At 45.1% G+C, this 27,081-nt stretch overlaps 1 protein-coding gene across 1 annotated transcript; it reads right to left on the minus strand.

The window, feature by feature from the left end:
* Window positions 1-20,370: 20,370 nt before the first annotated feature.
* On the minus strand, window positions 20,371-26,456 carry PtA15_8A359 (uncharacterized protein; the record flags this gene model as incomplete). The annotated part of the gene is made up of 13 exons (XM_053171780.1): window positions 20,371-20,403; window positions 20,474-20,673; window positions 20,740-20,808; window positions 20,877-20,888; window positions 20,986-21,001; window positions 21,156-21,303; window positions 23,311-23,572; window positions 24,089-24,238; window positions 24,464-24,781; window positions 24,851-24,881; window positions 24,950-25,209; window positions 25,288-25,833; window positions 25,931-26,456. The coding sequence occupies 13 exons, from the start codon at window positions 26,454-26,456 to the stop codon at window positions 20,371-20,373; spliced, it is 2,571 nt and encodes an 856-aa protein (XP_053023010.1).
* Between the last annotated feature and the right edge of the window lie 625 nt (window positions 26,457-27,081).

Here is a 27,081-nt window from a genome sequence, read left to right on the forward strand (position 1 = left end):
ATAGAAGGCCTTTTTGGAATTAGTTTCCAAATTACCATGGTTTAGCATATTTGTGCCAGGTTCTTTTTTTTAGGGGCAGGCTAAATCCACACTAAAAAATTACTTCATCCACTCCAAAAATGGAGTGAACAGTAGTCCACTCCAACTTTCATTGGAGTGAACCATAGTCTACTCCAAATTTTGTTGGAGTGAACAAATTTACACTCCAAAAAAGCCTGTTTTTTGGAGTGGAACCATGATGCACTCCAAAAATTTTGGAGTAAACCCAATCCCACTCCAAAAATATTTTTTCCAAGCAATTTTTTTTCATTTTTTTTTTTGGAGTGCACAGATGTTCATTCCAAATTTATTGAAGTGGATTAAGGTTTCTCAAATTTAAAAAAATGCAATTTTAAATCTGTACAATTGAAACTTGCATGTAACTTTGAAAAATGTATATTCCAAGTTCTTGAGGTGGAGTACCAGGAAAACTTTAGGGCAGTAGTAGGCAGGTGACATGAACCAACCAAATTTAATCCCCTTGAATTTATTTCTGGTTCAGGTTTTAGTCATTGTAGAAACTGAAAACATCTTACATACATCATTTTTGATGTATTTCAAATACACATATGATGCTGACATAAGGTTTCATTCCTCTTTAAGAACCCTGACTTCTTTTACTGCAATACTGTTGAAAAACACTCCAATAAATTTGGAGTGAAAATCTGTGCACTCCAAAAAAAATGAATCATTTTACCTTAGAGAAAATATTTTTGGAGTGGAATTGGGTTTACTCCAAAATTTTTGGAGTGCATCATGGTTCCACTCCAAAAAACAGGCTTTTTTGGAGTGTAAATTTGTTCACTCCAACAAAATTTGGAGTAGACTATGGGTCACTCCAATGAAAGTTGGAGTGGACTACTGTTCACTCCATTTTTGGAGTGGATGTAGTAATTTTTTGGTGTGGATTTAGCCTGCCCCTTTTTTTATCTACTTTTCGTCAACCACAGATTAATGAGGAATATTTCCACATAAAATTTCATTGGAAAATTGTTCTGCGTAGAAAACCCAGAAATATTGTGTTTGGGGTCACATCCATTATGCAGCAGCTACAATGTAATCAGTTGCCAAATATCACTACTGTGTTAGTTTCTTGGTGTTTCTGCCACTATATCTCATCCCAGCATGGGAATCCTTCTGCCATATGGTTAGCAATATGTACACAAGCCCCCAAAGTTTCATTGTGTACCTTTACTGACCACAAAACCTCCAAATGTAGCAGCTACAGTCTCATCAGTTCCCAAATATCACTACTTTGGTAGTTTTTTGGTGTTTCTGCAACTATATCTCATCCCAGCCGGAAAATCCTTCTGCCAAATGGTTAGCAAAATGTATACAGGCCTCCAAAGTTTCATTTTGTAACTTTAATGACCACAAAACCCCCAAATGTAGCAGCTACAGTCTGATCAGTTCCCAAATATCACTACTTTGGTAGTTTCTTGGTGTTTCTGCCACTATATCTCATCCCAGCGTGGGAATCCTTCTGCCATATGGTTACCAAAATGTTTGGAGGCCCCCAAAGACTCATTATGTACCTTTAATCACCACAAAACCCCCAAATGTAGCAGCTACAGTCTGATCAGTTCCCCAATATCACTACTTTGGTAGTTTCTTGGTGTTTCTGCCACTATATCTCATCCCAGCGTGGGAATTCTTCCGCCATATGGTTACCAAAATGTTTACAAGCCCCTGGTCAGTAAAGGTACATAATGAATCATTGGGGGCCTGTAAACATTTGGACAATTATATGGCAGAACAATTCCCACGCTGGAATGAGATATAGTGGCAGAAACACCAAGAAACTACCAAAGTGGTGATATTTGGGAACTGATCAGACTGTAGCTTCTACATTTGGAGGTTTCTTGGTCAGTAAAGGTACATGATGAACCTATGGGGGCCTCTAAACATTTTGGTAACCATATGGCAGCAGGATTCCCGCGCTGGGATGAGATATAGTGGCAGAAACACCAAGAAACTACCAAAGTAGTGATATTGGGGAACTGATCAGACTGTAGCTGCCACATTTGGGGGTTTTGTGGTGATTAAAGGTACATAATGAGTCTTTGGGGGCCTCCAAACATTTTGGTAACCATATGGCAGAAGGATTCCCACGCTGGGATGAGATGTAGTGGCAGAAACACCAAGAAACTACCAAAGTAGTGATATTTGGGAACTGATTAGACTGTAGCTGCTACATTTGGGGGTTTTGTGGTCAGTAAAGATACATAATGAATTATTGGGGGCCTCTAAATGTTTTGGTAACCATATTGCAGAAGGATTCCCCGGCTGGGATGAGATATAGGCTTGAGAATTGGGCCGGGTTGGCCCATGGGCAACCCGCGCCAGAGCTCTCGGGTTGGTGCGGGTTGTGTTTTTTTTAGGTCCCACGCCTAAATGGGCTTGCCCAATGGGCACCTGAGTTTGAATAGCGGGTTTTGGGCAGCCCCTGGGCACCCATGGAATTTCAGTGTTGTTGAATCAAGATTCAAAACTCAACAAGTCAACACCCAAAAAGCTATGTCCGACTCTATCGCCCCTACCCCGTCTTCAACTCAACAGCCTTGTGATGAAAACAGTATCAGCCAGGTCACCAAGAAATGCCGACATACCAGCAATGTTTGGGAACATTTCAATGTGGAAGGTGCTTATTTCACTTTGAAACATTCATGAGCTTCATGACGGCCTAGTGCCTACTGATGTGTCTTCCTTTGTTTTTTTAGGTTTGGGTGACCACAAACGAGCAATCTGTAGATACTGTACGACTGACCTTTCTGCGCGTACATCTCTGGGAACGAGTCACCTCCAACGTCACCTTCTCAATTGCAAGCAGAGTCCGTTGTTCCAAGGAAACAGCAAATCTAGCAAGACAAAATGGAAATTCTCCCAAGAAATTTCTTGTGAACTTCTGGCAAAAATGATCATTGTGCATGAGTATCCTTTCCGGCTGGTAGAACACAACTTCTTTGTCAAATTTGTTTGCTCTTTGAACCCTGAATTCAAGATGCTCAGTTGACACACGGTGCGCAATGATTGCTTGAAGATTTACAATCAGATTAAACAATCCATTGTGGAGGAACTCTCATCCATCCGACAAGTTGGACTGACAACTGATTTGTGGACGTCTCGGGATCAAACTGGATACATGGTGGTCATGGCTCACTTCATCAACGACAAGTGGGAGCTGAAAAAGTGAATCATTGGATTCAAGCCCCTTGCTTCACCTCACACTGGCGTGGCGATAGCCGATCGCATGCACGAAACGATGTTAGAGTGGAATCTTCTGGAAAAATGCAGCTTCATCACTCTTGATAACGCTTCAACCAATGATGCTGCAGTCCGAAGGCTCCAGAAGATAATTTCCAATCGATTTCCTGGAGGACTGGATGCTCAAGGTGCTTACTTCCATGTTCAATGCGTTGGACATGTCATAAACCTAGTGGTGAAAGACGGACTACAATCCGTCCATCAAGGGCTACTTAAACTTTGTGCTTCGGTGAAATACATCCGAAGTTCTCCTGCTAGAAAACAGGCCTTTGAAGAAGCTGTTGATTTGTGTGGTATAATCGTGACAAGACGCCCTACACTCGATGTTGCTACACGATGGAACTCGACATTTTTCATGATTGACTCAGCTCTGCCATTTAAGCTAGCTTTCGAAAGGCTTTCTGTGACTGAATCCTCCTACAATTCATATCCAACCCCCGCTGAGTGGGTGAAATTGACGCATATGCGAGACTTCTTGGAGATTTTTCACAAGGGTAAGCTCTATTTCAAGCAATACCATTACGAGCAAATTGTAACTTTTCTTGTTTTCTTTTTTTCTGCAAAAGCTACGGTGGATCTCTCTGGTACTCAGTACCCAACCTCAAATCTTATTTTCAAGATAATGACGAAGCTCAATAAATGTATTATCAAAGCTCAGAATGTTCTTAACACTCTGAATGTTCTGAACATTCCAAACAATTATCACTCTCTGAACGATCTTAACGCTCCAAACGATCTTAACGCTCCAAACGTTCTTAACGCTCCAAACGTTCTTAACGCTCCAAACGTTCTTAACGCTCCAAACGTTCTTAACGCTCCGAACGGTCTTACTGATTTGAACGGTCTTACCGCTCCGAAGGATCTTGGCCCTCTGAATGATAGGAGTAGCTCATTGATTGGAATTGCTGCAGAATCAATGCATCAAAAGTTCAACAAGTATTGGAAGCCGTTGCAAACTTTTGCTTCCCTAGCAATCATTTTTGATCCACGATACAAACTTGATTTTCTCTGGTTTTACTTCTTGAACAATCTCGGACTCGGAGAAGATGCAAGCAAAGTGCAATTAATTCGCATCAGAGAGCTCCTCACCGAATATTTTTCCAGCTACGCACCCAAACCAGAAAGTATTCTCCCTAGAGAGAATGTTTCTGCAAATTCACAAAATCTTCTCGACGATGATGAAGATGATAAATTTCTTCAGTTTCTTGCTACCACTAAAGGCACCCCAAACCCAACATCTCTCACCTCCGAGCTTGATCTTTACCTCAAGCAACCCAATGTTGTAGTCACAAAGGGGCAGCACTTTAACATCCTTGAGTGGTGGAAAGTCCATCAGTCTGAACTCCCTCACCTCTCCGAACTCGCCAAGACATTGCTGACGGCACCAATGACCTCTGTAGCTTCGGAATCAGCCTTCTCAACTGGTGGTCGCATTCTGGATGAGTATAGAAGTCAGCTTCATATAACCATGGTTGAAGCCTTGATCTGTGCCCAAGACTGGTTGAGACACGAGTCCAACACAGCAAATATTGTTGATGTTCTCAGTGAGGAGGATTGAGTTCATTGTATTACAATCATTTTCTGGTTTTTGTTCAACCAATCTTTCTTTGTGAAATTTCCTTTTTTATTTGTATCTATTTACATTCTTCGGCAAAGACCTGATTAGATCCGAAGATCGTGGCAGGTGATATGAGGGGGAGTAGCCGCTTGACGAGCTGGTGTGTTTCTCAAAAACCATACATGACAACGCTCTGAGGCACACATCGCAAAGGACAAGCTTCGCGTTGAGTGGACACTTGCTATAGACTTTTCCTACGCTTGGTTTCTTTGGCTGGTAATTTGCCATGCGTCGGGACTTGGATCTGGTAGGCTAATCCGGGTGTCAGATAAAGCGATAGTGAGACTTGGCAAGGCAATAACATCTGCAACTAAAAAATATATATCAAGAGAGAAGAAAGCCACCATCAGATCTTGCTTTCTCTCTTTCTATAACAGTTTTTTTTTTTGGAAGGGCAGGAGGTGAAGGGGTACTTGCCTTGAGTCGAAGTCGGAATCCTGGATCTTGGCTGAGCTCACAACTACAAGTGCTCGTTTGTGGGTCTGACCCGAGTCCGACCCAATGAAATCAGTAACCCGGCCCAGCCCAACCCGTTTTGGGTTGGGCCATTCCAAGAGTCCCACGGATCTTGGCCCATCCAATTGTGTTCGGACCCTTGTCGGGCCAAACAAAAACTGAGTGGGCTAGTATGGGCCGGCCCAATTATCAACCCTAATGAGATATAGTGCCAGAAACACCAAGAAACTACCAAAGTAGTGATATTTGGGAACTGATGAGACTGTAGCTGCTGCATAATGGATGTGACCCCAAACACAATATTTCTGGGTTTTCTATGCAGAACGATTGTTCAATGAAATTTTATGTGGAAATATTCCTCATTAATCTGTGGTTGACAAAAAGTAGATAAAAAAAAGAACCTGACACAAATATGCTAAACCATGGTAATTTGTAAACTAATTTTGAAAAGGCCTTCTATGCATGTAGCACTTCAAGTATGATGTGCAATATCTTGAGGAAGTTAAACCAACCAAATTAACAATGTGTGCAGGATGGTATCATGAGAGAGGTCAGGGGTCTGTTTTTCCTTTTTTGAAAAAAAGTAGATTTGGAGACTTCTGATAACATCAAGCGTTGAAGTAAGAAAAAAGAAAAATAATTGAGACCCCTCAGCCACCCTGGATTAATCCTAAAACTTGCAACGTTTTTTTTTTCATGAAGAATTGAATGGTGTATGTAGAAATTTATGAATGTTATCAGGCAAAAAAAAAAAAAAGATTCCTGTGGCTTGAAGCAAATACAGGGGGAAGGAGAGAGATTATAGAAGAGTATTAAGGAGACATGGAACACAGACAAAGGTACCAAGAGGAATAAAAAACAATTGATCAATATACAACATCGCAAATTCATCCATCTTGGTAGTGAGTCCCTGGCGCCAGCGTACCGGGAGAGCCGCCTCAAATAAAGTTTGTTTGAATTTGTTCCAGGGCTTCTTGAGGTGCTTTCTTGCTTTGTTCAAGTATACCAATAAGATATTTGTTTCCTTGATGAGCGTGCTGGCGATCCTGATCTTATTGTTGGTAACGGTAACCTTTTTGGTGTTGAAAAAAATCTCTAGTGCCTGGATCCAGGCCAAAAATGCCTTGGTCTCTTGGTAGGGCCCTATGTAGGATGGGCCGTCGGATTTGCGGAACCTACGGAGGTCAATACAGTTGTCTGGTGGGGTGGTTGGGCGTGGTGGGGCTGTTTGTTGAGTTGTTGTACGGATCAGGGTCTCCTGCAGTCGGGCAAAGCGCTCTTCGTTTGCCCTTCCCCGTTCCTCCGCGGCCGCTTGAGCTATTTGGAAGTGCTCTCGCTTGTTCCTCTGCGGCTTTTTGCGCAGCCAGCGCTCTGGTGTCCGCGGCAGGTTGCGCATCTAGATTGGCCTGCTGAAGTGTCAACATCAGACTTTGTAGCTGTGCCACGAAAGAGTTTTCCGCTTGAGGACCGGGGGCTGATGATGAGGCTTGCGGTGCATTCGGGGGCGGGTCAGAGTTTGCGCCTGGTCTTTCTCCATGTGCCATGGTGATTGATTGGGTGACAGCTCTGTTTATGAAGCTTAGGGCAAAAACCCGTCAAAATAAGGGTTTTTAGCCCTAGCACTATAACTGTGCTGATGTAAACACTGGTAATTTAAATTACCAAGCTTGTTACGTGGCAAATATGGCCACTACAAGGTTTTTAACACTCTGTAACAGAGGAGAAATTAATTATGTAATTAATAATATGTAATTATTAATTACAGGGAATTAATTTGGCGTAAAAGTAGGTGGTAACACTGCAAAAAAAACTGTGTCAACTGTGAGCAGTTGACATGCGGTAACTCTGAGGAAGCTTGTGGTGTTACACCAGCCTTACCCAAGGTTTGACTCAACCAAAGCGTCAATGCACAGTCACTGTGCACCTTGCACAGTGACTGTGCCAACAAAGGCACTTGTGCATTCAGGTGGAGTTACAATGGTAGCTTGGCTTGAGTATCCTGCATGTCAACTGCAAGCAGTTGACCAAGTTTTTTTTGCAGTGTAAGCGCTTAAACTGATTGGCTGCTTGACAGAGGCGGTGGTCTTACTGCAACTACTTATAAGGATAAAGCTTTAAATATACTAATAAGGGATTTTTGATGATTTAAAGGGTTTAATCCAGTGGATTTTACGTGCTGGGGATGGTTTATAAGGAAAAGTGGCTACAAATGTAGCAGAGGAGAATATTCACGGCAAACTTACAGTTTATGGGTGGTGAATGGTCTGGGGGATCTTTTCCTGAGGGCCAAATGGGCCTCTATTTATAGAGGGGACTTCAGTGGGCGTAAACACTGAGTCCTTTTCTCCCTATGGGAGTATCCAGGGGTGTAGCCGTGAAAAGGGCTTGGCTGTGGGTAATTTAATTGTATTGTAATAGACTAATTTCCCTGACTCTGTCACATGACATGTTTATAACCAATTGTCATGTGAAAGAGCTTCAGTAGAAGTCGACATAATACTTTCACGGGGTATTTTTACACGAGTAATATTACTCATTAATTATGGTGTTCAGAGTTGGTTTGCATAATTTTATGCATGCATAAATCATAAAATCATAAAATCTTTTTTGCAGGGGATATGACTGTCTGATTATGTAATACAAAATTTCCTCACCAAAATATTTTTATGATTTTATGATTTATGCGTGCATAAAATTATGCAAACCAACTTTGAACACCATAAATGTACAACAGTTTAATCTTATGTACATTGTTTGTTTTACTAAATTTATGTATGTAATACTATTTTTGGGCGCTTTCTGGGGCCAATTCTTATTTATACAATTAGTACATGAAGGAATAGGAATAAGGGGGTACTTTAAGTGGGTGACCCCCCTTAATTTATGATGAGGAATATGATTCTGCAATAATAATTTAATTATTATCATTATTTACTAAGTTATTGCAGTCTTTTGGATACTTAATGTATCTCTAAGGCTGACATTGGGTGTCTGGGGAGGCAGTCGTCAGGGCGCGAGATGTGGAAGGCTCTGGCTTTAGATGGGGTTGAGGTGGTGGGGGGAGGGTTGGTGGTGTCGACAGCAATGGGGTGAAGGGTTTTGTTGGTGGAGGGGGTGCTGTTATAGCCGTCGGTTCAATTGGGGACCACGCTCAAATGATCGGAGGGACGTTGCTGTCAGCCGAGAAAAAGGATGTTGTTGGGCTGCTTGGGAATCATACCACTTGCGGAAGGATTAGGGAGGTCAATAAGGATGGGGGGCAGGAGTGAGTTTTGACGGGGCCGGGGACTAGGGTTGGAACAGCTGCGGTATCCGGTTGCGAGGTCAAGAGTGGCGTTTGGTGTGAGGTCGCTGGCGGGGCTGGTGGCAGTTCAACGGGTAGAGTCGTGTGATGTTGTTTTTCTGTAGCGGCAGCTGCTCTCTTGGCTTTATTGGCGGCTCAAATTACTGCCTCGGTGTCTGTTAGTGGAAGAAGTTGATCGGAAGAGGTCCTCCGTCTGGTGGACATGAAGCTTTCGCGAGGTATGCGTGGTCAAGGTGATTAGCAAGGTAGAGGTTCAAGAAAAAAAAAGTTTAAGCTCTCGACACGGAGAGCTTCACTGGGACAAGGGGCAAGGACGAGAGGCGAGGGGACAATGACAAGGACAAGGGCGCGAGCAGTTCTAGAACCTCTGATTGTATTGCAGATGGGGCAAGGGAGCTAGCTTGGGGGAAGTCTCAATACTTCCCTCTGTTGGATGGAGAGCTCAAGGAATCAATAGATTACATGCAAAGAAAGGAAGAGAGACTAAGTATCCTATGTACAAATACTTGTGACAGGTGTCGCAGTTGAGATGTACCGTAGTGTCACAACATCCCCCCCCCCTCAACAAGAAACCTACATATATATGAAAAAAACTATGTAGGGATCCATTGTGTAGTAGTAGAGTTTATAGGAGAAAAGAAAAGTAAAAAAAAAAATAAAAAAAAACTAGAAGGTTAACAATAGAAAAAGGAATAACAATAAAAAAAAACTTCGCCCCTAGAAACCTTGGATGATGGCGCCACATTTTGAATGTGCAGATTTGCCCAGCGCCTTGGTGAGGACGTCGGCAATTTGTTCAGAACCCGGAATCCATTTGATGGTTGTTTTCTTCTCGTAGAGCGCCTGGTTTGTGACGTAGAACTCCCGTTCTATGTGGTGGGTTCTCTTGTTGGACGCTGTAAGACTCAAAAGATGTCATGCGACCCTTTTGCTGAATGGCGAAAGGTATGGATGAGGTGCAAGCTCTGCCTTTCTGTATATCAGAAAACAAGACCACCAAGGTAAGCTTGGCAATTTATTTTGTGATAGGATATGTTCGAAGATGAGATATATAAGAGGATTGTTGTCGATGTCCGAGGTTGATGGGGTTACTGATGTATGTGATAGGTGACGGTGACTTGATGTCTCGAGTGGGGCTTGAACCTAGGTCCTTGGCCTGGGGGTATATAAGTTCAGAAAGTGAGGAGTGATGAGGGTGAGAGGGAGCTAAGCTCAACCAGGAGTGGAACCGGGGACTGGTTACTGGTGAAAGGTGTGTGACTGAGCGGTGATATGAATTTCAAATAAAGTGTGAAAGATATGTGAAACTGAGTGGTGATGTGAGCTGATAACTGTGATATGGATAGATAATATGAGTGATAAGTGAGTAGAGAATATAGACTGCCGGATGGCATGAGGATCTGAGGGGGAATGTCCCCTGATGGGATGAGGAGAAAACAACTGGCAGGCAGAGGCCTCCTTATATAGACAATGATGAGGGAATTTAGCTCCAGGGGAGCAGCTTTGAGGGAATTTGGCTGGTGAGAAAGTAAAACTGAGGGAATTTAGCTAGACTATCTACAATGCGTCCCTTTGATATGCAAACAGGATCATATATATTCATACAAGGATTTTCCAAGACCATAGGTATGCAAATGAGAAACAAACATATGCACAGAGAAAATAGGAGGTGAGGACTGATAAAAGGAAGGAAGAAAAGTAATTCATGTGCCGTATGCATTATGCCAAGTATGGTAGCCAAGAGTTGAGTCTGTGTGTGAACCCATTTGGACTGGTGCGTGAAAGGGGTGATTTGCGTATCTTCTGATCCGGTAGAGATATGAGGGTGGTTTCAGTGGGTGACTAGGGGTTATTTTGGTCCTAGATTCCATTTCTGATGTCCTTTTGGCCGTATCTTGCGGCGTTCTGTGAGTACACATAAAAGTTTGAATTTTCCTCCTACAAACACAGGAATAATGACCACAACGCATCTTCACATCCAATCTTAACTGCCGATTGGTTATCGCAGAACAATGTTACCGGGAAGTGGACACCGATAATGTCAAACAGGAGATTCCTGATCCATAGGGCGTGTCTCGTTGCATGGCCAAGCGCCATGTACTCAGCTTGACACGTCAAGCTAGCCACCGTGATCAGACAACGTGATACCCACATTATGGGCGCCCCGTAAAGTCAAATAAGAACGCCGTACGTTGATCTAGAGTTGGCGCCTCCCCAGTTTGCATCAACATAGCATTCCACCGGTGCGCATTGTGACTTGTCAGGGTGAATTCGAAGAGGGGTAGTCTTGGTGTCAGCTAGGTATCCAAGAAGGTGTTTTAGACCTTTCCAATGAATAGTTGATGGTTTGCTCAAAAACCGCGCTAGATAGTTCACGCTGTAGGCTATGTCTGGACGCGTCCCGACTGCAACGTAACTAAGACCCCCTATTGTCGATAAGAACTCTCTGCTGTTGATACCTTGTCCTTCAGGGTTGGTGTTTGCGGTGTAGCCTTCAGGGAGCGGTGACAAGTGATGAGTAACACCGTCCCACCGTTCTTTGAGGATTTTTTCTATCAAGTTTGGTTGGGTCAGCTCGAAACCCTCAGCGGTGTGGGAGATTTTGACACCAACCATACTTGTCAGGCCTTCATTCCACTTGATCTCTAGGCTGCCTTTCAATTGAGATTCAAGTAGTTTGAGGGCCGCATCAGATGAACCGGTGACAATCCCATTGTCAACGTGGACCCAGATGATCGACTTGTTGTCCTTGTTACTTAGCGTATAGACACTCGAGTCGTAATAGCTTGAGATGTAGCCCAGGTCGGCTAGTGTGCTACTGAGATGCTTCCACCAGCATCGTGCCGCTTGCTTCGTTCCATAAAGTGCCCTTTGCAGAAGACAAGCTTCATCGCCGCCCACTTCTAAACCTTCAGGCGCCTGCACCCAAACCTCTTCGTCAATAGGGGCATTGAGGTATACCGCCACAAAGTCGAAATTGTAGATGGGCCAATTGTGTCTTGCGGCAACAGAGAGGAGAACTCTCATCAACGTAAAGGTAGCAGTTGGCGCGAACGTGTGCGCAAAGTCCGTCCCTTCCCGTTGGTTGAAACCTTTTGCGACGTATCGGGCTTTATATTTGACCGAGCCATCTGGATTCGTCTTCTTTGCAAACACCCACCTTGCTCCCAGTTTCCGTTGATTGTTAGGCAAGCGACGGACAGTCCAAACTTGTTTTCTCCGTAGGTTTTCCAGCTCATTGTCAACAGCGGCTTTCCAATTAGCAGCTTCCAGGGATCGCATCGCCGCTTTGAATGTGGCCGGGACGTCGTCAGATTTGTCAGAACACTCGCGTAAGCATTCATCGACCATTTTCTCTTGTTCTTCCACAAGCTTCTTTTGAGAGAAATCGTTGAGTTGAAGGTGTTGAAAGCTTTCCCCGGCGGCGGGTACTGGATCTGGAGGATTGTCCGGAGTCGTGGACGCAACGCCTGTCTTCTTAGGGGTGTCCGGTAGAGCATTCCTGCCAAAATCAGCCCAGGCTGACGACACGAGTTTCTTTGACTTAGGGATCCAAAATATCCATCCTTTTGACTCGGGAAGGTGTCCAACGACTAGACCCTGAATAGCGCGATTGTCTAACTTCTTGCGCTTCTCCGGAGCCACTAGGATGTACGCGCTAGAACCAAAAACCCTCGTACGATTGAGTTGAGGTTTGTCACCGAAGAAGAATTCATAAGGTGTCCGCTCCTTTGTTATTCGATTTGGAATGTGATTGAGCATCCAGGCCGCCCACATGAATGCGTAGCCCCAGAATTCCTTTCCCAGTTCGCTATCGTAGAGAATGCTGCGTCCCATATCAGATACCGTTCTGTTATAGCGCTCAGCCGCCCCATTCTGAAAGTGATGATAAGGTAGTGAGCGCTCCGCTATGATACCTTTCTCCTGTAGATACTTACCAAAAACTTTGGAGTCAAATTTGCCCCCATTGTCGGAGCGCATTATCTTGACTTTGGTCCCGACTTGAGTCTCCCATTGAGTAATGGTTTGCATCAGAAGTTCAGCCGCTTCGCTCTTTGCCTTGAGAATCTTGACTTCACTATAAGATGTGAAGACATCACGAATTGTGAGCGCATACTTCCCACCAGACAGAGTCGGGGTGTCAAACGGACCCATGAGATCTACGCATACAACTGAAAGTTTGTCAATGCACCTCTTTGTGGGCCCTAGCGCTGAGGTCCTGGTCGCTTTTCAGATTGAACACACTGGGCATTTAATGGACCCAGTGGGCATTTTCTCAGGTAGACCATATCCCAGTTGTAATTTCACTAAGCGTCTTATCTTTTGCAGACTAGCATGGCCAAACAGGTGGTGCCAGAAGAGGATTGTCTTCTCATCAGCAGTCAATTCTTCAGGGTTCCACGTGTATTGACTGTGCTCAACTAGGTTGGGTGACTTGAAAAAAGAATTTGTCTCAATTGCTGTGCATAGATTACTACAAATTTCATGAGGTGGAGTAACAGAAACCCGTGCGAAGGTGGCGTGTAAGGGACAGGGAAGAGGCCACGTGTTATGGTGAGGGTCGAAAACACTACGCAAGAGGAGCCGACCGCTGTCGGAGACTAGATTAATTGAATCAAAATTGCCGTTTACTTTGAAGTTAGCTCCGGCGTTTTCGAAAGCTGCAATGGACATCAAAGTGGACCGGGCCTGCTCACAGTAGTAAACATTCTTAACTACAATGACTGCCTTGTTCGTCCCAAAAAATCGCAAGGTACCCATGCCTGTGATGTAATCACAAGCTGAGTCAGTGGCAACTTTGACTGCAATCGGTCGACTGAGTGTGGTGAAGTTGTGTAGTGCATACCTATCACCGGTCACGTTGTCAGAGGCGCCGGAGTCCCATAGCACTTCTTGACCTCCGCGTTCGACGACTAGCTCCCGGAGGTTGAGACGGTGTCCAGATGGTTCCGCAGACAGATTTTCAGTCTCAAAAATGTATTCAGCTTCATCTTTGTCCTCTTCTGCGAACAGGTCAGGATTTATCTGCCTGGCCTCCACTTTTTTGGTCGGGGCCGGAGATCCAGTAGGCTTGCTGGAGTTGAACGTGGATGAGCGGGGAGGACCAGAAGGTTTAGGCTCTGGCTGAATCGGTTTGATGTAGGGAATGCGGTCAAAGTTGTAGGTGACGGAGCATGGGGGAAATTGGGGCTGGGAGGTGGGGTTGGGACAATTACCTGCCGGGTGTTGATGAGGGTTATTTTTCCGGCTAGTTGGACAGTTGGTCGCATAGTGTCCTGTCTGCTTGCATATGTAGCATGTAGGCGGCTTGTTCAGCGCCATAGCATTGACTTGATGTTCTTCATCGGTCGCTAGGTTCGTTCCTGAAACGGATCCTGAAACGCTAGTATCATTGCGGCTAGCTAGGGTGACAGCAAGGGCCAAAGAATCTGATCGTCCGGACTCGGCGGCTAGACAATGTTCCGTGCGTGCGGCCTCCCAAAAACAAAGAATGTTGCCAGAGGTGGGCAACTCGAAGTCGTGGGTCTCCATGAAGAGGTCCACCTTTCGATCAACTACCGGTCCAAGGTGGTCGTTGAGGTTACCCTGGAAAATGAAGCTGATGATGGTGTCCCAGGTCAGCTCAACACCCTGTTCTTGGAATGATCTGGCACACTGGTCGACCGCTGCAATCGCCTCCGCCGAGCTGCTGTAGTCGCGCAAAGAGATTTTTTTTAGCACTTCCCACGTGTGGAGTTGTCTTGCGCGATTGACAACGCGAAACTTCGAAACCAAGTGCTCGTAGACTGCAGCCGAGTTATCGAAATCAACAAGATTGTATGATAGATCGCTGTGTACAGATGAGTGAATGATCCCTCGTGCAATCGCCTCATAGTAGGGATTGACCGTTGTATCCTCACCAGGCGTAAAGAAATGCTGGTTGTGGAAGCGTTTGAAGGCTGTGAGTCGAAGAGCGTCTTCCCAGCGTCTGATATTTGAACCGTCCGGTTTAAGGATGTCTTTGGAATCCAACTTGTTGATCGCCGCGTTGATGATGGCGGAGATTTTGGCTGATTCGTCGAGTTCACGACGCCGTTGGTTGCGTTCTTCTTCAGCTTCACAACGGGCTCGATCTTCCTCATGTCGGGCTCGGTCTTCATTTAGTCTAGCCTGGTTGAGTTCGCGTTGAAAGCGCATCTCGGCTATGAGGCTGTTGAGGTCAACTTGCCCGGTCTGCTGGGGTTCGCTGGGCGGTTGGACGGCCGGGTTAGGTTTGACATGGGGAGGTGGCTCTGTGCGCCTCCAGTTGATGGAGGAAGAACCCAGGACTCGATCAGTCAAGCAAGGCTGAAAGGTTGTTTCTTTGGGCACGTTGTCTGAGGCCTCGCGGCCTTTTCCCTTTGCGTTCCGAAGCAGAAAAGAGTTGTCATTGGGATCAGCCGCCCTGTTGGTCCTGAGGAAAGACGTGCCTTCACCATGGGAGTCTGAGGAAGGGATGCGACCAAGGCGACGTTTGAAGAAATCATTTGTCGAGAGCTGGGGACCAAGGACGCTTTTGATTGTCGGATTCTTCGGCGTCTGGCGTTCAATAGTCTTTAGTCCCGGAATCGCACCTAGACGGGGTTTGGGGTACAGTCGTCCCGATGGTAGTTTGATGTCGGACATGTTGTTTGGGAGAGGAAAACCGATGGGAATCCAAGGACAAGGGATATGGAAGTAAGATAAGAAAAAAAAAAGGGGGAGTTGTCCACGGTTGGCGTAGGCGTTCCAAGGTTGAGTAGAACCACTACCCGACTTGCTGGGCTACACACAAAGTTTAAACTAAGAATGCTTCTCCCTCAGCGGCGCCGTGGCTATGGGTGATCAGTCCAACGTAAATATCTGCAGGATATTCACCACGGGCTTGCTTAAGGAGTAGCAAACAAAGAATATACCCGCGAGCGTTACCATACAAGACTAGGATTTACGAGAGGACTAAACTCCCAAGGTCAAGTTTGGTCGGATAATTGGTTAGAGAGAAGAGAGAAAGATGAGGAGGTATTTGGTTACGGGATTGTTATTACTATTGTATTTTCTTTTATTTATTTATTTTTATTTTTATTTTTTGATATTGTTTCTTTGTGGTATGGGATGCAAAGGTTGTTGAGAGTTGGATAGAAGGAGAAAAAAAAAATCAAGTGTTGAGATGGAAAATGGGTGGTGATTTTCAGTGACTCGCTGGCGGACTACGTTTGCTCGTCTGGGGTGACTACGATACTCGTTCTCAATGAGAACCACTGGAAGAAAGCTCGTCTTGGTGCCGGCTACGGATGTGTATGATGTATAAACTGTTGAAGAATTTTTTTTGAGCTACTCCGGCGAGAGGCTCATAACCTGTTGGATGGAGAGCTCAAGGAATCAATAGATTACATGCAAAGAAAGGAAGAGAGACTAAGTATCCTATGTACAAATACTCGTGACAGGTGTCGCAGTCAAGATGTACCGTAGTGTCACAACACCCTCTACATACAACCATTGAGAAGAGAAAAAGGGGAAAGGAAGAAAGAGAGGAAAAGGGGAGGTGCTCACCTAGCTCGGGGGAAGTCTCAGTACTTCCCTATTGAGCTAGGAGAGGCGGGACTGGAAGGACTAAGTGCAGCGCTCAATGGTGGCTTGTGATATCCCTTGTGATACTTCCTGTGAGTTCGCGGGAGCCGCAGCTCACATACACACAGTTCCTTTGAGGCAAAAAAGTGACACATCTGTCTGTTTTTTTCCATAGCTCTGAAAGGTGTATGTACAGAGGATGAAAAGCAATTTTGCTTTTTTTTGATGACACTGACATCCAATGGATTTCAATCTGTGAGACAATGCTCCTATAAGGGACCCCTGTCTGACCCATTATGGGGCTTTCTTTCTAGCTGATTTCTTAACAATTAGGGCGGGGTGCTATATGAAAAAACAAATACTGATAGATGTGCAGGCTTCTTGCCTGTTGATGTACATACATTGAGCAAACCTGTCATGCCAAAAAGAAAAGAAAACTCTTTCTTGTAAGTCCCTCCTTTGGAGGCGGAGGAGGGACTTAGTTAATTTCAGCCCCCTCTGACCAAACCCCTTGCCCCTGTGCAGGTGGTACTTGCACAGACCAACTTGCAAGTGTCAATGGCAATCCCTGCTGCCCCCACTCCCAATGCTTCTCCCTGGGGCCCTCCTCCTAGCAACATTGATAAAACTACAGACAGACCGGGTCACACAAGAATGGTGGGGATCATGGACAGAGCTTGCTTGGATATGGAGGAGTATGAAGTGATTAGATGAATCATAACTAATGTGTCCTTGGATTTCTTTAATTGTTTTTGCTATATATTAAGCAGTCTCACAGAAACATCAGGGCTTGACTTATTCAGATTAATTAAAGACTTGTGCAATCCAATTTTTTGCATGAAATTGATTTGAATGAGAAATATGTATTTGTTACATGCATGGGATGCAATGGAGTGTGTGTTCCTTAGCAGGGAATGGGAGATACTTCACAACAGCCTACTTGTTTATCCCCTGTTACGTCTCAGTCCCTATTTACATAACATATGGGGTGGGTTAATTTTGTAAAATGTTTTTTACAAGGTACAAGTCCCTGTAAAAAATTTATTTGTAAAAGTACACATTAAGGGGGGGTATGTGTAATTTTACAATGTGTTGGCTAGATTCCCACCTTGTAATGTAAAAGCAACCGTGTAAAATTATACCTGAGGTCTTCCATGTGGAATTTTACTTGGTGTTTTTTTACAAAGTGCCACCTTGTGAAAAAAGTACCTTGCAAAATTGCATGTTCGCAGCAAAATCCTGAATTTTACAAGACAAATTTTGAGGAAGCAGTACACCAAGCAAAATATGTGTTGCACAAATCAATAGCAATGACTACCAGGTTGAAATTTACAAGGTTTTGTGGAGATTTGACAGGGTGTTTTTCCTCCTTTTTCCTTTGGAAAATTGACTTCCCCAAACTGCACATTGTCCAATATGCACTCCTGCTGAAATTTGTTGAAACTAGAGGCCAAGGCAGCTGCGCCGCTGCGGGGCCTCAAGACAAATGGAGGTGTTGCTGCACCAGTATACAATTGGCAAAACCACCGGAAAACCCAGAATCACCTCTGGAATCTCCACAATTAATATAGAAGTTTTCCCCATCTTGTTTGGGGATTTATGTAAAAGTTATATGGCTTGCAGTCATTAAGAATTATGTCAAGCCTTTCCTTAACACCACTTGCTTCTTCCAACTCAAAGTTGTACAGATGTTGAGCACAGCCCACGCTCATCTCCATCACAATTAGATCACAACACAAGCACCACCATTACTTTTTTTAATCATACTGGCGGTTAGCCATTAATGTCAATTGTAAAACTTTACCAAATTTCTCAGCCAAAACTCAATCCTAAGAACAAAGCTCTTGTAGAAGTCATTGTTTTATTTAATGGTTTTGCGCCTATTCTGGCGGTGGTAAGATAGCCCTACTGTGAGCCTGTGTCTCTTATGTGACAGCAGGACACAAGAAAGAAGGGGGAATAGTTTGGATTTCTTGGGATAAAGAAATATAAACTGAGAGAGAGGAAGAGAAAGAGAGAGAAAAGAGAAGATCAGGCCTAGACTTTAAGTCTTTATAAATTGATCTGGGCTATTCTCAACCTGGAAAAGTTGGATGCCAGCTGTGCCAGGCCAAAGAAGAGTGCAACAGCCTCCACTCACAAAAAGGAAACGTTGGTGGGATTCAGAAGTAGGGTTACTACTCTGCTCTGGTTTTATAGGTCTTAACCAGAGATAACCTTTTGATCTTTTATGATTGGAAGATTTGAAGAAAAGAAGAAACAATCAAGAGCAACAGAGTTTCACTCTGGATAAGCAAGGTTCAGTGAAAGTGTCAGCCTTAGAGATACATCAAGTATCCAAAAGACTGCAATAACTTGGTAAATAATAATTATTATTAAATTATTATTGCAGAATCAGATTCCTCATCATAAATTAAGGGGGGTCACCCAATCAAAGTACCCCCTTATTCCTATTCCTTCATGTACTAATTGTATAAATAAGAATTGGCCCCAGAAAGCGCCCAAAAAATAGTATTACATACAAAAATTTAGTAAAACAAATAAAGTACATAAAAATGGACTGTTGTACAGTAATGAGTAATATTACTCGTGTAAAAATACCCCGTGAAAGTATTATGTAGACTTCTACTGAAGCTCTTTCACATGACAATTGGTTATAAATATGTCATGTGACAGAGTCAGGGAAATTAGTCTATTACAATACAATTAAATTGCCCACAGCCAAGCCCTTTTCACAACTACACCCCTGGATACTCCCATAGGGAGAAAAGAACTCAGTGTTTACGCCCACTGAGGTCCCCTCTATAAATAGAGGCCTATTTGGCCCTCAGGAAAAGATCCCCCAGACCATTCACCACCCATAACTGTAAGTTTGTTGTGAATATTCTCCTCTGCTACTATTGTAGCCACTTTTCCTTATAAACCATCCCCAGCACGTAAAATTCACTGGATTAAACCCTTTAAATCATCAAAAATCCCTTATTAGCATATTTAAAGCTTTATCCTTATAAGTAGTTGCCGTAAGACCACCGCCTCTGTCAAGCAGCCAATCATTTTAAGCACTTACCACCTACTTTTTACGCCAAATTAATTCCCTGTAATTAATAATTACATAATTTATCCCTCCTCTGGTACAGAGTGTGAAACCCTTGTAATGGCCATATTTGCCACGTAACAAGTTTGGTAATTTAAATTACCAGTGTTTAAACCAGTACAGTTATAGTACTAGGGCCCAAAACCCTTATTTTGACGGTTTTTCTGCCACAAGCTTCATAAACAGAGCTGTCAGGAAGAGTTTACTTACTGTCAATATCCTAGGCGCCTGTGACAGTAGGTATACTGGGAGCGTGGTGTTCTCTTTGGAGGTGATCCTGGGTTATCTGGGGTGTAGTTCTGGTGTGCTGAAGTCTGTAGATCCTCCTCAGGCAAGGGGGATCCTGACTTTGAAAATTTTCACAGTTTGCTTATGTAATTACATATGTACATGTGGTTTGGCGCACTTGGTAGCGCTGACACATCACAACTGCGCATGCGCGCCACAACTCAAGAACTCAGGGAAGGAGTATAGTTACAAAGAATTGGTAAGTTGTAACTAGGGTTAAAATTGCATGAGGAAACATTATATGAAGTCAAAACAATGATATCTCTTAAGATGAAAAAGATATGAAGTAATTTCATATGTAATAAGTAGAAAAGAGGCAGACTTTAGGTCAGCTGTGTTGACTCTACCTACAGTGTCAACTGCGCCTATCTGTTACACACCAACTCTTTAAAATTGTATGTTGGCTGGCGGCCAGACAAGAGAAGCTAAAAAATCAAATTTTAGTGATGATTCAACATATGTTGACCAGTTTGTTCACCACCCGGATCACAAATCCCAGATGCAGCTTTTGTAAACTGCTGTATATTATTTACCTCAAGGGCTTCCGGTTCTATGTTGTGTTTCACCCGCTCCAATTCCCAACTGATCAGTTTTTTTATTGTGATGGGATCAGTGGGCAGTTGAGGGTTTCCGTACTGCTTTAGTGGTAGAAAGGGATGGAACACCCGTTTAATAGCAAGCCGGTGCGGATCAAAAAACAATTTGGCTGTGCTGTCATCCAAGTTTTGAATAATCCTTGGTTCAGCCAGGCGTTTTTGAAGCAACCTTTGCCGCCTGTTGAATCAAATCAGGATCCTCGCTTGCATCAGACGCATGCTTATGAGGCAATTAAAAGCAAGCACACCTCATCCTTAAAAAAATGTTCTGCCCAGAGAAGTTGAGCTATGTTCCCATACTGCTCAATACCGACGGGCCAATCATGGGATAGAGAGATGTCACTTGAAGTTGCAATCGGCAGTTGGCTAACTCGGAAGATATCATATTTGTGCACATGATAGATGGAGTGAATCGTTCCCTTGAAATAGGGAAGACGTTCATAGTGGCCTAGACCAGATAGAGTTCATTTGTAAGTGTATGAAGAAATTGAATCATCAATCAAAGTTTACTAACCAGAAGTGCAATCATGCCTTTTGTAAATCCCACTCGCACCACTGGTTTGAATAGAGTCAATTGATCCATCTGGCAATTCTTAAAAAAGTATCAAAGAGCACCCAGAACCTAAGAAATAGATGTTGGGCGCAACCCACCAATTGCAATAGCTTGGAGGCAAAAAGTAAGGGTATCACATTGGATTAAGAAATTGAACTGGCCAAAGCAGAGATGGGAGCTGTGAGAGTGAGTGAAAGATGAGCTTACAGCTCCCATAAATAACCTGAGGCTTCGTGGTTTTCACCAACAAATGTTGTCAAGATTGGGGCTAACTTTGGTGAGGCAACTTTTGCAAGGGAAAAGGAAGCTAAACTCAATCAGGAAGTATTCGCCCAAAGCTCAAGGATAACAGATGGTCTCAATGAAGCAAAACGCACCTTCTCTCCACTATAATATTGCCAAAATGTTCCCACTTGGTGGTACTTGATGTGAGCCACAAAGGTTTGCAACTCTGAATGATTCCTAAACAATTGAACATCTCCACAGCAGATCAGCACATTGGGCGCCTTGAAACAAGCAGGTTGACTGTGTAAGAGCATATCCACCGCTGGAGGTAAATTGGGGATGTAAACCCCACGGTTTACATATCTGAATTATTTTTCAAGCTTCAGGCCCGCAAGCCAGCCACCGGTCAGGAGGTAAATCCTGTTTGAAATCCCCTGAACCTCAAATTCCCCGGCATCCCGATTCCTCCCTGGTGAAAGAACACATCACTGCTGCTTGTTTTCTATTAGAGATTCTTTGTTCACTTCCCTCCTTTTCTGCCCCTGTGAGTCTTGTCAAAAAATCATCTTTACATAAATTATGGTATGTACTTGAAGTTGCAACATGAGTTGTTCACATATATGGTGTTCAAAGTTGGTTTGCATAATTTTATGCATGCATAAATCTTAAAATCTTAAAATCTTTTTTGCATGGGACACAACTGTCTGATTATGTAATACAAAATTTCCTCACCAAAATATTTTTATGATTTTATGATTTATGCATGCATAAAATTATGCAAACCAACTTTGAACACCACAATAGTGAGGACTTCCCTTTGATTTACACGGCCGTGTTAAGTCAGATTTGGCACTTGTAAAGCCAGATTTTTACACCCTGGTTTTACAAGTACTTTTCAGCGGCTAGATCAAACCAGAACATCCCTCTCGATGGCCGGTACAGACCGGTCATCGAGAGTACACAACCCTCCCGATAGCTGGTCTGTACCGGCCATCCAGAGTACACAACCCTCTCGATGCCCGGTACAGACCGATCATCGAGGGGACTCTACCCTCTCGATGCCCGGTACAGACCGGCCATCGAGAGTACGCAACCTTGATGCCCGGTCTGTACCGGTCATCGAGAGGATTCAACCCTCTCGATACCCGGTATAGACCAGCCATCGAGAGGATCCAACCCTCTCGATGACCGGTCTATACCGGCCATCGAGAGGGTTGTGTACTCTCGATGACCGGTTTAACAATGAGGGATGAGGCCCGAGTTGCTGGAATACCTGGGGTTGTAAATCTGGCAGGTATTCTGGCATCTCAAGCCTGCGGAAAAGCTTCTAAAGCTAAAAATTACAAGGTGAGTCAGATCTGGCTTTACAAGTGCCAGATCTGACCTTACATGGCCGTGTAAATCGAAGGGAAGTCCTCCATAACTCAGCTTGCAGTTGCATCAATCCCTAGCATTCTAGTCTTTGTTCCGCTTGCAGATGGTGTGCATGGAACACAGCAAAAAATCTAAGCTCTAGCACCTTACCGCACTGGTGATCTGGCTTTTGGAAGGAGCAGTTGTTGAGAGTCAGGCCTCAGCATATCATGGGATAGACTATCTTGCCGGTGCACAAACGGCGAGGATGATTTTGGGGGAGGTGGACGATTTGTGATTGGATAAAGAATAGGATGCAATCTTCTCCCTTCTTCCAAGGACGCCAAACCAAAGATGACGTTGAAAGCCATTCACTGAAGTTCAGCATTGGGAGGCAGCTTGAATCAAGAATGAGTTTGTGGGGACCAGTGAACATTTTCTCTCAACGTGAAGCTATCAAAATATGTGGATGCATTTATGTCTGACTTGATCCTATGTAGAGATATAGACAACAAACAACAATGTATACATCACAAAAACAAAGAAATAAAAGGAAATACAAGTACAGTGAACTGGAGATAATTGACGGCGCATGTCAACTGAAGATAATTCTTATTTGTCCATGTAAGGCTAATTGTACCACCTAGGCTTTGAAAAAGGATTCCTTGACCCATAAGTAAAATATAAACAGAGAGAGAGAGAGAGAGGGAGGGAGGGAGAACCAAATAAGATAAAATACAAAAGGCTACATAAATACATACAGATATTGCTGGGTGCCAAGTACAGACAGAATAAGAGGAAGAAGATTAAGAGAAGCCGTATCCGGGGGTTTGGAAAGCGAATTCAGGGGAAGGAGGGGGAAGATCGTCGGATTCGGAGTCGTCGGCGACGAGTTGATTTCGGTCGATGAGGGGGGACTGGTCGGGCGGGGAACGACTCGCATTCAACGTTGACCTGTGGTTGGAAGGCAAGTGTGCTGCAGGCACGTTATCGGAGGCAGTAACAGTGTCAGCAGGGCTAGCAGAGCGCACATGCTGCTGCTGCTGAAGATTTTGCTGATCGGGGTGGAGGTTGGTTCGGAGCGGGTTGAAGGGCTGGAAGTAGGTCTCTTGGTCCTCCTCTTCGTCGTCGCTTTGGGTGTATACCGTTGTCTTGAGCTCGGAGGGGGTGGTGATCAGGTTATGGAAGATCGCCTGGAGGTCAGCGTTCACGGTCGCTGGTCCGCCATGATCGTGAGCCCGGACCATTGGGGTGAGCAGGGCGACGTTGGAGGCGGTGTATTTGCGCGAGTGGGTCGGCCGGGAGCCGGCTTGATGGGCACTATTTCTGCGGGCATGGTTGGCTCCGCCCGGGGAGGTGGGCTGCTCGGATGAGGAGCCGAGCGAGACCCGCGAGCTTGCATTGGAGTGGATCGGAATCATCGGCGCCGGCTGTAAGGACGTCCGACGCGGGGAAGAGGCGGTCGAGTTGCTGACGCTCAACCTGCGCAGATCTTCCTTCAAACTCGTCGGTGACCGGTACCCGCTGGATTCCTCGGTTGTTTCAGCTGCAGTGTCCGGCGGGACCTCGTGGCGCGGCGTCGAGAGGATCAGGTTTTGGATCGTCTCGATGTCCATTGCTGGGGGGAGACGCCCTCGGAGCGAGAGCCCCGACTTCCGATTCTCTGCTGTGCGGGATAAACTCAAAGTGGAGGACGAGCGTCGTAGGTTCGATGACGACGAGGGCGCCAGACTATCCGAGCCGGATGCGAGCGGATCTGTGGGTTGTTGTTCGTGAGCTTGCGATGGACCAGCTGCTTCGGCCGATGCATCCAAGACTTCATCTTCCTCGCCAGAGTCTTCGTCAGCTGACAGCACCTCCTCACTATCCGAAGCCTCGTCATCTTCCGACCCAAGCAGGTTCGGGACCGCGGGGGTCGGGGGTAGGGTTTGCTTGATTGTTTGACTCATGTCATCGACCAGGTGGGCGTCCCTCGAAATCTCCCGATCGACTGCTCCTTGATTGGGATCTCCGTTAGCATAGATTGACGGGTCATCGTCGCTCGGCGAGCGGACTCGTGGTCGATAGGTGTCTGCAACAGCTGTGTGAGAGGAGTGAGCCGATTGACGTGACATCTTCGGGAGAACGTGCCGGATGTAATTTCGCATGGATTGCAGGGCTTTTGTGCTGGATTCTAAGAATAAAAATGCCTGGAAAACATGCACGCAATCTTCGTAAATTTCGTGAATCACTTTGACCCCGTGTAAGGAGGCTTTGTGAGCCAGTAGTGTGATCTCGTCTCGCAACACTTCAGCATCGCCAGCTTGGATCAAGAGCGGTGGTAGGCCGTGCATGTCTCCAAATAATGGGGAGACGTATGGGTGGGTGATCCATTTCTTGATTCCGTCTTCTCCGAGGTAGCACTTCACCGGATTTAATGGATCATCTAGTGGGGATAAAATGTTTTTTTGTTGAGCAAAAAAAAATTGACATGACGTCAAACCTAATTACCTACCTGGCTTGGGCATGGGTAAGAAATCATATGGCTGAGGCAGAGAAAGCGCGAGATTAATATCAATGTACACACAATTTTCTGCTTCTGTGGGATACTTACCTGGTTTGTTTCCCAACTATCGCAACTCATCGTCAGATCGCACCAAGGGCTGTAGAGCATTGCAGCTGAAGGCAAAGGATATCCCTCATCTCTCAAATACATCAACAAGGCCATCACGAGACCTCCCCCAGCACTATCGCCTGCAACGACGATATTTTGGGCGGGTATGCAAAGATCGTTGAGTAGCCTGAAATAGCCTGCCACGGCATCGTGCAGTGGGCCAGGGAACTTGGTCTCAGGCGCTAGTCTGTAATTGATGGCTGTTTAATCAGGATAGAGTGAGTTGGCTTGCTTAGTTGCATTGTATCGGGCTGGACGAGGAGGTGAGGGAGACATACCAAATAGACGACATTCTGTATATTTCGCAATCGAGATGGTGAGCGGACGATGAGTGGAAGCACTCATGATGAAATAAGCACCGCCATGGATGAAATAGATCACCTTATCCTGCCCGAGACCGTGCTGATGATGAGGGTTGGGGAGGAGATCGGCTGGTTGACCGAACCCGTAATCTTTACCCTGTTCACGATCGCGGGTCCGTCTGGCGAGGCTCTCGGTCTGCAAACGTTTCCAAGTCTTCTTGCTGACGACCCATTCTCCGGTCAAGATCCTATCGCCCTTCTCGGCCTGATCGAGCTCCTTCAAGAAGCCGGTGAGATTGTTGGGTTTGACTTTGAATGAGACCGGGGTGATGATCCCGTCCTTTGGGGTGGGTAGGATCTGTCCAAAGTCCATCAGTGTCCGTAGTTGGTGGATCGATGAGAGATGAGTGTAATTGGCCATCTCTCGGACGATCGCCGTGAAGATCGTCATTTCAATTCCCCATGACTTTTTGGGTGGTCCCTTAAGGTGATGGAAAACAAATGAGCTGGCAATGTTGGTGGCTGAAAATAACAAAGTTGAAATGCAAGCATCAGCATTTTTTGCTTTGTATTTTCGTTGTTGTTTTTATTACACTGGAGATTATATAATAAAAGTAACCTTGTTTGGTGAGGAATGGAAGGTACTGCCAAGCATTTCGTACGGAGATTTGAGGGGAAGCCGGCCGTTGACCGAGATCGATGCCGATACGATTGGTGCCAGGGATTCTGGCAGCTGGACTATATTTAGCAAGATGATTAGCCTGGATGAGGCTTGAGTCGGGGCCACCGGTTTGGTCTGCGTCGGTAGTAATTTGATCCGAGGTGGGTGGTTGGACGGAGTGGCAATGAACGGGATGGGATGCTGCGGGTTTGGGCGATGAGGGCTGTGGCTTGGATGGTGATGGGATGTGTTGATTTGTGGGTGCTGCTGGTGGGTCGAAAGCAGTCTGGTCGGTCGTTGGGATTGAGTTGAAGGGGGCCAGTAGGCTCTTGAGTGCGCTTGGGGAGGTGGGTAAGCGGGTGCCGGTCTGGTTTTTTGAAGGGATGCTGGTTGTGGCGGAGACCGAGGTTGGTTTCGAGGCAGATGAGGTCGAGGCTTGGTTCGTGGTGGTTGGTGCTGCTGTTGCCGACTTGAGGAAGGGCATGCTGGGTTTGTGGTGGCAGTTGTTGGGTTTAGAGTTTGGCGGAGACGGGCTCGAGGCTGAATATCACCACGAAAGAGAGCAGCCCCCGCGGAGGACCACCCGGGGGATCGTCGACTCCCGAGTCAGCTGAACAACAAGTTCACGTGACTTGAACTCACGGTACATTTCACTTGGGGGGTCATGATCAGATCAAGCCCATCCTCCATCAATTGAAGCGCTTTGAGGCGCAGACTATCCTTTATTTCGTCCATCATCACATGATCAATCGTGTATTTTCTGACAAACCAAGTCATGTTGAGCTCATTCAATTGGCTTCACAGCGGCTCGAAATTTTGATCATTACCCTTGTGTCATGACCTGCAGACTGGGTTAGGGTGATTTGCGTATGTACAGCCTTTCCGGTCAGACCTTCAATTAATTCTAAGCCAGAGCTGGGTGGATTCGGGCACTTGTGTTTTCTCAACATCTTCGCATTAAATTGATACATTTACATACACGAAACAAGTCATTATTGGCTCTTATCCTGAAGAAAAAGAAAATCCTACTTATTAATAAATCAGATGAGTGCTTCTCATATTCTCAGATCATATGAGAATTTTTTTCAAATCAGCTGTAAGACAACAAG

Source organism: Puccinia triticina, chromosome 8A (assembly GCF_026914185.1).
Source record: "Puccinia triticina chromosome 8A, complete sequence".
Lineage (NCBI taxonomy): Eukaryota > Fungi > Basidiomycota > Pucciniomycetes > Pucciniales > Pucciniaceae > Puccinia > Puccinia triticina.